The 10538-nt window shown below is 38.3% G+C and overlaps 1 protein-coding gene across 8 annotated transcripts in view; it reads left to right on the top strand.

The window, feature by feature from the left end:
- Scel (sciellin) overlaps positions 1-10538 on the top strand; it is a 117146-nt gene that overhangs the window by 23270 nt on the left and 83338 nt on the right. For 7 of the 8 annotated variants that reach the window (XM_023709651.1, XM_023709649.1, XM_023709647.1 and 4 more), the window contains exons 4-7: positions 366-434; positions 4029-4097; positions 6919-6957; positions 8859-8939. In XM_023709651.1, coding sequence (XP_023565419.1) covers positions 366-434; positions 4029-4097; positions 6919-6957; positions 8859-8939 — 258 coding nt within the window. The remainder of the gene's footprint in view (positions 1-365; positions 435-4028; positions 4098-6918; positions 6958-8858; positions 8940-10538) is intronic. The other variant, XM_023709650.1, reaches the window with a different exon arrangement.

Raw genomic sequence — 10538 nt, 5'->3', positions numbered from 1 at the left:
TTTTTTTTTTTTTTTTTGCAGAACCAGGGATTGAACTCAGGCTCTTGTGCTTGCCAGGGAAGTGCTTATTCCACTGAGCCATCTCCTCGGCCCTCTCGATTGCTTGTTTTATATAGTCTTATTGCCAGCTTGAATGTATACTGTGGTTATAGATAGAGTCAGAGAAGACCCAGAGAAGAATACTTTATTAGCATTGGGAATTGGGTTTTCTGTAAGTTATTCTGTCCAAGTCAAAACTTTGGAAGATGTGATACTCCAAATCTGTATATTTCCTGCCAAATAAGTTTAAAAAATGCATATGTATGGTAGGATGTATATTTATTTCTTGTCATTTAATTGATCTTTTGGTAACTTTTTTGATACAGGAAAATAAAGGAAAAAGATGAACCAAAAGCTGTGCTTAGTCGGTACAGATCAGATGACACTTTGGACAGGTAAAATGCTTTTGAGCCATCTAAATGCAAGCATGTACATGTTTTGTGTATTTAACACGTTAATGTGTTAAATTTAATTTCTCACAAATCTATGGCATACTTACATGTTTAGTAAAATAAGCTTTGTATCATCAATATTTTATGTCCAAGGAGAAAGGGCACTAAGGATTGAGTTACCTTCTTCAAACCTCACAAAATCTTGATTAGATTATATTGCTTTCCTAAGAGCCTGGTTTTATGAAATATCAGATTGATCTGAAAGACTGAGAAATCCTGATTTGAGTGTAGGTAGTGCGAGCAAAGCACGGTTAGTTCAATTGAAAATGAAGAATATACTTTTGTAAATATTAGTGGTTCTTGTTTCAACTTTGGGTTCTTTCATCTGATGGTAGAGAAAAAGCGATTTTCTGTATAACATTTTATGGAGAAACTATGAACTTTAATAACACAGTAGTTTCAATTCACTATAAGATAAATATGTTTGCTCATTACAAAATTAAACTATTTTTCCAGGACTAGAGTCACAATAAAACTCAGAATGGGACCACTCCACTGTGGCTTTTGTTAGTTTCCCCTTTTACACAGAGAGAAAGGGCTCATCCTTATGGAGAACTTCGAGAGACTTCTGTTCAGATTGAACTGCAAATCTTACAAATCACATTCTAAAGCATAAGAAACAGGCAGAGGTAACATCTTCAACAGAAGTTAGGCCGAGCCCAGGCCTTTCATTTTCTACAGTAGGAAATGAGACTAGAGATTGTGGGATTTATGTACATAGAGATTGAGTGGCACATTTGTAAGAAATATTCTGGCCAGCTTCTTCCCTGGGCAGTAAACACAATGTGAGGAAGAGGAGGTCAGTAAAGACAATTCTGGTAGCAGAAGTAAAACTTCCATAATTCAAACCACTCCAACGTAAAATCAGTAGGAAAGATAGCAAAGGTGTCTGGTATATACCTGTGTATTTATACAACGATGCATTAGTTTTAATTAACATAGGAAAAATACGGACTTTTGACATGAAGAGTTTTCTTTACATCTTGGAGTAGGAATATGAAATATGCAATATATGTAGCATGTAGCATGAAGACACTAGTCCAAAACTTGAAGGTGGTGTACTAATTTGAAAAATGTAGGTTATGGCGCCCTCTTGTGCTCAGTTATGGAATAATATTTCTTAGGATCATACTGGCTATTTCCTGTTTCCTGAACTCCTATAAAATTAACTTATTTCACCTTGCAAGTTGGCAAACAAAAAGTTAATCTCTCTAAGCAATTGAAGGTTCATATATGTTGGTTCAACATCTCTATTACTGTTAGTAGACATCTCCCTACTGTCATGGAAGAGATTGAGATAAATCAGAAAGGAGGAATGATATGTTAACCTATTAGAGCCTTCTGTGGTCAATTTTGCTATATAGTCAGATGTATGAAATTAGCCCCAGTGAGGACACTTTGAAGATAGAACTACTTCCCAGTTTTGTGGCCAGGAGAAAGTCATCTAAGTTATTTTAAACTCCATTTCTTCATCTATAAAATGAAATGAGAATAATTTCACCTATAAATGAAAATTGTAGTGGTGTTTTGAACATTGAAAAATAATTATGAAATGACCATCAAAGAGTAGTTATTTTCATTATTATAAGTGGTGCTTTCCACACAGCTATAAACTTTAGAATTTTTATTAACTTTATTTATTTTTAGCATGATAAATCATCTTGACATCATTTAATATTAAAATTGTTTGTTTTAAATGAATTGTTATTTTCCCTGCAGCGGTTTATGAGTTGTTTTTTTTTCAAATTTCATATCAGTATCTCTTAGGTAACTATGAAGTCTACTACAGGTCCCTGGAACTTTTAAGATTTCAGACCAGATTGCCTTGCATTGCATTCACAGTGATTCATCACAAACTTCTTGAAATTTAAACATCTCAAGGCTTACAACCCTTGAGTTAGTGCAAGGACATTACCCAAGTATTTGGCCCAAAGATCACCTTATGACATGAGTTCTTAAGTACAATTGTACTGGAAGTACTCTGTGGAGAATATGTAGTTCTGAACTGTTACAAGCTCTTCATCGTTCCTTTTAAATATTAGTTTGTGATCTTTTGTATCATAAACAGAAACTATTTTGAATTTGACTCAAAGTTCAATATATTTTCTAGTTATTGTCCAATATTTTAGTTACTTTTTGTTTTTGGTTCTTTTTTTGTGCTGGGACTCGAACTCAGGGCCTCATGCTTGCCAGGCAGGTACTATGCTGCTGAGCTAGATCCAAGGCCCTTTAGTTACATATGTTAAAATGGCCTCTAGAAACTGAAACTATTTTTAGTTTATGACAATGAAGACATTAAGTCATATTTTCCCATGTGACTATTTGAGAGAGGTGATCAGTATCTATCTTGACGGAGATGTTTGGGATAAAATCTTATCCTAAAGTGGATAGTAAAAGGGAAGGGTTAGGGCAAGTGGCAGCAGACACATAGCACGGAGTCATCAGAAGGGTCTGCTCCCTTTGTTTGTCTTGTTTCACTTTGCTATATCCTAGTATCTGCCAATCTGCAGAATGTCCAGAAGACAGATCCAGGTCTTTTTTTTTTTTTTTTTTTTATCTCAGACTTTCAGGCCAGGTACTCATCAGATCCAGGTCTTATGAAGACCCTTCCTATCTGATCCAGGCAAGCAAGGAGGAGCAGGGCTGCAGTCAGGAGGCCCCACCACTGGGGCACTAGATGGCGCTATTTCTGATTTTTGTCCTAGATCTCCTCTTTGAAGAGACCTTAGGATAAAGGGACTACAGTTTCTGATGGTCACTTGGACCTATTAATTAAATGTATCAGTCAAAGCCAACTGATTTATCAAGATAGAGTAACTGGTTTACTCCTTGTTCCCCCAGATCTAGATGGTTTAACACCGTAAAAGGAATTGCTTGGTGCCTCTGAGTCTGATGTGATTTTCTAGGGTCTGTGGAGTGACTCACAGACCTAAGTTACCTCAGAGTTTTATGATGGGTGGGGAAAAAGAGCATGAAAAAATATGCGGAAAGTTTTATAACAGGCTTGGAAGTGATAAATAACATTTTTGTCCACATTCTTTAGCAATAACTCATTCAGGAGATCCCCACTTAGTAGCAGTTAAATTTACTACGTGTGGTCTTTTTCTTAATCAAGAGAAAAAGAAAATGAGTTTGATAAATACATAATATTGCTTATGCCACAAAAATGAACTAAATATCTAAGTATACTATTGATTCCTTTTACTGACATAGGAAATATCATTTAATTACATATATTGTTAAAAATACAGTATAAAAATAATCAAGTTCAAATGTTCAATGAATCAATGAGAAAAACATGTAAGTAGGCATACTTTTAAAATTCAGGACTATGTCAAAAAAGACTTTTCAGTAGATTTTGTCATATGTCCCTTTATTTTTTACTGTAAAATTTTCTAAAATCTGCCACCTAAAAACCAGATCTTTTTAGAAGAGAAAGGTTGTGTTGTGAGGCTATTATAGCATGAAAAAAGCTTGAACTCTTTACCCACAGTTTTATTTTGATTATACCTGCTTTGTTGTTGTTTCTTCGTAAAGGATCTCAGACAGAAATGATGCTGCCAAAACATCTAAAGCCAGTACCTTGGATAGCCGACTAACGAATAGGTACCAGTGTCTGCTAACTTTCCTGTAGTACAGTCATTTCCTAAGTGTCATTTACTTACTTACAATTCTTCAGTCCCACTTAATGTCTTCCTATGAATTCTTTTTTTTCAACATAGAATCTCTTTATATACAAATGCTTATCATATATAAATATTTTTAAAGGGAAAAAATAAAAATAATAAATCAGAGTTTCAAAACAGGTCAGTAGGAGACTTACCATAACTAACACATTGTGTATTGTTGTTTTCATAGTAATTTTTCAGAATACAAGATGTAGGCACGGTATCTAGTCCAAACAGTATTAGCACACATCTTGCTTTTCAATGAATTAAGAGAAAATAGCTGTGTAACTCTCTTACCTACCGTGTGTATAAATGTATTCTTTATTTTTCCTCTTTCTTCTTGCTTCTTTTCCCTCTCACAGTCTGTCTTTTAACTTGACCAGTTTCTTCCCAGTTCACAATGTTGATTGGACATTTTGGACCACCTGTTCAGTTTCTCACAGTAGTGAAATAATATGATGTTCACACATATAGGTCTGTTTATTTCACTTATGAGTACGGTCTTGAGTTGCATCCATTTGACCATGAAAGTCTCCAGTTTATCCTTCTTTATGGCTGAGTAGTACTTCATTATATTTTAAAAAGTATCTTTTTTTTATACATTCCTCAGTTGATAGACACTTGGATTATTTCAATTTGAATTAGCTATTACAAATTGTGCTGCCATAAACATGGGCGCAATATATTTCTGGAGTATCATGTTTTTAATTCTTCTGGGAAGATACCCAGAAGGGGAATAGCTGGGTCAAATGGGATCTCTAATGCTAGTTTGCTGAGGAATCTCCACACTAGTTTCCATAGTGGTTGTACCAGTCTGCATGCCCACCAGCAGTGCAGGATTCCTTTTGCCCACAGCCCCTCCAGCACTTGTTATTAGTTGGTTTCTTTATAATAACTATTCTTTCTGGGGTGAGATGGAATGTCAGTGTTTTTTAAATTTGTACCTCTCAAATGACCAAAGATGTTGAACAATTTTTCATGTATTTATTTGCTATTTGTATTTCTTTATCTGAGGGAAAAATCTTTATTCTTGTTCATGGCTAGAATAAAATATTGTTCAGCTTAAAAATCCAGAGATCTCATTATTTCAGATTGTCATTCTAACCACATCTATAAGGTATGATAAAAATATTGGAAATGTTTAAATAAAAACTGAAAAAAATTATTACAGGAAAAAGGGACATTGGGGCCAGGCAGATGGCTCAGTAGAATAAGCAATTCCCTGGCAAGTGCAAGGGTCTGAGTTCAATCCCCAGTTCAAAAAAAAAAAAAAAAAAGACAGAGAGACATTGCCTTTAATTATCCTCAAAATATCCTTGAACCCACTTTTCTCATGGTTTTTGCCATTTCCTGAAGCAGTCCTAGAAAATTTTTGTGAGAGTCTTTTTCTGTGACTGCCCTGACATCCTGAATCTATTTAAAACTTTATGGCAATTTCCACCAAATAATAACATTATAGTGTGCCTACCTTATTCCCTGAATCTTGCACAGTGTGACTTCTGTTTTTTTCCCCAAAGTCAAAATGACCATGAAAAGTAAATGTTTGATTTGATTCAGGTCACAGAGGCAGCCACAATATTGCAATTAGGGGCCACACTTATAAAAGAGGATGCTATGGTTAGGGTTTGCAAAGAAAAAAATGCAGGACACATGATTTAAAGGATTATTGTATAATAGTCACCCAAGAGTCATATACAGAAAGAGTGTAAGAAGTGTGTCCATACACTAAAGACCAAAGAATCTAGCTGAGGGCCTGGATCTTAATATCCTGCATGAGTCCAACTGAAACCCTAGAACTCATAACAGTGCCTCCCACATGTCCATGTGGAGGCCAAGAGCCCATGACAGTGTCTCATGCAGGCCTGTTTCACTGATCTGTGCTGGGAGGGCCCAAGGTCAGTGGTGGAAGCTAGAAAGTCTGTGCCAGTGTCATGAGGGATCTGTGTTAGCAGGCTGAATAATCTCAACTGGATCCAGGAAGCAATGCTCAATGTAAGAACAAGAGCTCTCCCATAATGGTATCACATAGCCACCCTCAGTGACAAGGTTCTGAGCTTCTCCAGCGATGAAGACAGCCAAGTTGATCAGGAAAGCCAGCACGACAAGCTCCTCTAGGAGAACACCCAGCACCAGGGCAATCAAGGGCTCCCTAACAGCACCTAAACTTATTCCTCTCCAGTTCTCCTTTTTTATGCTGCTGCAAACAGTCCCTAGGGGGGCCTCCCATCCCCAGCACCGTGCAGTCATATGGGTGTTACAAGTTGACCATCATTTGCCAATCCACCACAGAGGACTTCCAGAACTGCTTCAGAAAGTGGCAAGGATGACGGGATAAGCATGTGTGAAGCAGGATGGGTATTCTGAGAAGAATTAATGTCAATGTATTCTTCACTGTAATAAATTTTTATAATTTCAACACTCACCAAATCTTCTGATCACACCTTATAGGTGTCCTGATGGCTAGATGATCAACTAAATTCTCACTGCTGAGGACAACTGGTGAACTCAATGAATTAAAAATACTGGGATTAACCAATACCGAATTTTCTGAAATGAAAAAATTCCTTTGGAATCTAGTACATGAAACTTAAAAGTATCCTGAAATTATCTTATTAAGTATTATTTTGAAATTGATGCTTTCTTTTAAATGATATCTAACTTTCAAAATAACAATTCTGAATTTATGTACAATTACATGCAAGGATTAACTAATGTTGTGCTGTTGCTCAAACTGTGCCCTTTTTTCTTTCTCCCACCAGAAGCGTATCAACATTTAGATCATCGGATGCAAGCAAGTCGTATGTACTCCTCCTCTTCTTCTTCCTCCTCTTCTTCTTTGTTGCTGGGCTGAGACTCTAACCCAGGGCTTTGCACACTCCAGGAAAGCCCTCCACCACCAAGCTACATCTCTAACATTTAGGTGTTAGAAGCACCCTATTTAGTGGATGTTTCTTTGTATGTTTGAGAAATACCAGGCATCACCTGAAGACCCAAGTGCTTTTGCAAAGAACGGCAGCCCACCACGTGTTAATTTTCATCCTAAGCCAAAAAAGCTTTATTTTAGCCTCCAAATTTACCATTACAGATAGGAGATACTGAGGCAGAATCAACTTCGTGTGACCTGCCCAGAATGTTTTAGAGATAAGGGGACACCTGGGCAGAGTCAACTGTATATGACCCTTCTAAATTGCCCTAATCTTTCACTCCTTTCCCAGCCTTGTTAAGACTTCACAAACATGAAATAGATAAGGAGAATAACAGAACTAATTAAAGGAAGTAGAGTCAAGGCACATGTTGCCATAAATTCCCACGCCCGGCCATAACCTGTTCTAGTGACAGCCTGCCAAACCTTCTACCGGTAGGCACAGCATTCCTTCGCAGTGCCCTAACAATGGGGGGAAGTATATCAACAAACACAGAACAAAAAGCTGGGCCAAGCTTGACTCCATTTTGATCTGTACAAGTCCTGTGCTCAGTCACCAGCAATGAATACTCTAAAGATTCTGTTATTTCTAAAATACAGTCTCCCATGGAAATAATTCCACCGCTTCATCTTTGTAATATGGCCACAACCTATGGCTTTCACAAGGCTTATTATAGATGCCAAGATGTTTTGCAAATGTTTACTGGCTGGACTTTAAATGAAAACATTTGTCGACCCTCACTACACTTAAGCACCAAAGCTTAGCTTATCCTTTTTCCTTCTTCTTTTAATTTAGACTCAGTTTTTTTTTTTTTTTTTCTCTCCATGGAACTTCCTTTTCCTTGGATGCTCCTGGTCTCCTACATCCTCACTTCCTCCCCCGACCCCATCGTATATGCAGTTCCTCATTTAGAGTGAATCGTGTCATGAAATCATAGATCTGTTCATAACTTAGATGGGATACAATTTCCTGCCACATTCTACTGGCAGTTACAAGTAACTCAAATTAAGTGAACTTTTATACCTTAGTTTTAAATGTGTTTATCTATAAAGTCGTGCTGGTCCCTAGTACTCAGGGCTCAATACAAGCTGGGTCACGTCTACTTTTATGGCTTTGCATATATTAATGAATGCTAAGTGGAAAATATGACAAGATTTTAAAGTTGCTTTTTAAAAAAAAATTAAAAATCTTTTATTTATTTGATACAGGGTCTCACTATGCAGCTGAGACTCGTAGTGATCCTCCTGTCTCAGCCACCCCAGAACTGGGATTACAGGTGTGCGCCACCATGCCCAGTCTTGGGGCTAGCATGGCATGCAGTACTGGGTATTGAACCTGGGTCCTTGAACTTGCCAGGCAGACATTTAGATTGCTGAGCTATCTCCCTAGCCCCTAAAGCACCTTCTTAAACAAATGTATTTTTAATGTAAAATTGCAGTATAACTACATTCATCACAATATATTCCTGAAATTAAGACACTATGAACCCTTAGTACACCAGAATGGGCGGGCTGGAATTTTAGGCAATTACAATCATATCATGAATGACTTGTTTGTTCCATTCCTTCAGTTTGTGACTAAACAAGAGCCTGGCAGTTTACAAAGCAGGAAAACTAAGGCACCACTTTTACAGATTGCTTTTTCATTCCTCTTTTGAAACAGTTCGTGGTGGGGAAAGAGCAGGAGGCAACCTGGCAGATTATAAGACTGCCCCAAGAAGGGTAGGAGGAGTAAGCCGGAGGAGGGGGATAATTTGTTGTCTTGTCATTGAACAGGCACCCTGGCAGTTTGCTGAGTGCAAGCACCTCCAAGACCACAGGTTTCAGCCCTGCTGCCAGTCCTGTGAAGAAAAAGAGGTAGGCTGGTCCTTGTGCCTTGTGACACCACACTAAGGCCTCAACTATGCACCCACCAAGGCTCTCAGACAGAATTCAGGGACTCCCTTTCATTTCTTCTTCTTCTTCTAGGGGCCCATCGCCTCTACTCAACTATCATCACATTTCAGTCCTTTTCCCTGATTTCTTTTCCAAATACTCCAGTTACTTCAGGGCTTTGACTTTCTAGGTAATTTTTTTTTTTTTTGTGGAACCAGGGATTGAACTCAGGTTCTTGCGCTTGCCAGGGAAACACTTATTCTACTGAGCCATCTCCCCAGCCCATTAGGTAAATGTGTTTGATGGCAAGTTCAATGTGAAAGGGTGGACCCCTTCAGGTAGCATATCTTATACGGTCCTATAGCAGAGGATGAATCACCCTGAAAGAATGATGGTCATGCATGAGCATCTACCAATAAAGTCCTGAATAAAGTATGGCCACATGTCACCATAATCCTGAAACCAGCCTACACCCAGAGCCACTTCTCTTTGTGTAGACTGGGCAGATTCTATGTCCAAGTAGCGTCACAGGCCCTCTTGAGGACATCCATCTTTATGTGATTGTCACCTCTCCCTCCAGCTTCCCCTGCATGGCCTCACACATGCTGCCTGTGCCATATCTATGAGGGACTCAGTGGTGGCAGAATTTTCTTCATGATACAGAGTGTGGCTGAGGAAGAGCCCTTTGCATATTAAGAGGACACAGTGCCAAGGAATCATGACACAGATGAAAAACAGGCACACCCAAACCCTGGTGCTTTAAATTTTTACTTTATTTATGGGCATCTAGGGCTTTATCCGGTAGATGCTCAGTATTTGTGGATGAGCTCACTGACTTGGTCATGATGCTGCTGTAGTCCCTCTGGGGACAAAAGACCGATAACCTGTATCATGTAGTCAGAGTTCTGCTTGTGCCTACAGAATCTCACAGAATGGGAATCACCTTTCCCTTGAACCCAATTTCACATCCCTTTACCCTTGGTCTGCTAAAGACAATTATATTACTGATCTATGTCCAAAAAGGCATCTTACTATCATTAAAAAAAAAAAAAAAAAATCCAGACTCCAAAATCTCTGTTGTAAGAGAAATGCAAGTCATTCAGTCACTTAAATGTCCTACCCATTGCAAGAATGTTGGTTTCCTCGGACAGACCACATACTATTCAGGACCATTGAGACTAGAAGTGAGGCTCTCAGTGTTTGGAGAAGCAACTCCAGCAGCTCCTCCTCACGGGGAGCTCCGTTCCTCCCACTTGCCCAGAGTCTGCATTAGCTGACTCCCCCAGGGCTTAGCTCAGGTCCGTGGTGCTCAGGGAGCAGACCAACTTCAGGAATTTAGAGCCCTGCTCCTGCTCATCCCAGGCCATTCCTTTGCTAATCCAAATCACTCTCTGCACATAATCACTTTGCATCTTTGGTCTCATTATCTTAGTCTTGACAGAAGCCTTGGCTATTGCCACCAATTAAAATTACTTCCTTACAATGTGAGGATATATTTCTTTTTCTTTCTTTCTTTCTTTCTTTCTTTCTTTCTTTCTTTCTTTCTTTCTTTCTTTCTTTCTTTCTTTCTTTCTTTCTTTC

The sequence above is a fragment of the Octodon degus genome, unplaced genomic scaffold (assembly GCF_000260255.1).
Source record: "Octodon degus isolate 3935 unplaced genomic scaffold, OctDeg1.0 scaffold00013, whole genome shotgun sequence".
Classification (NCBI taxonomy): domain Eukaryota; kingdom Metazoa; phylum Chordata; class Mammalia; order Rodentia; family Octodontidae; genus Octodon; species Octodon degus.
This window is presented reverse-complemented; position numbering and strand designations above follow the sequence as displayed.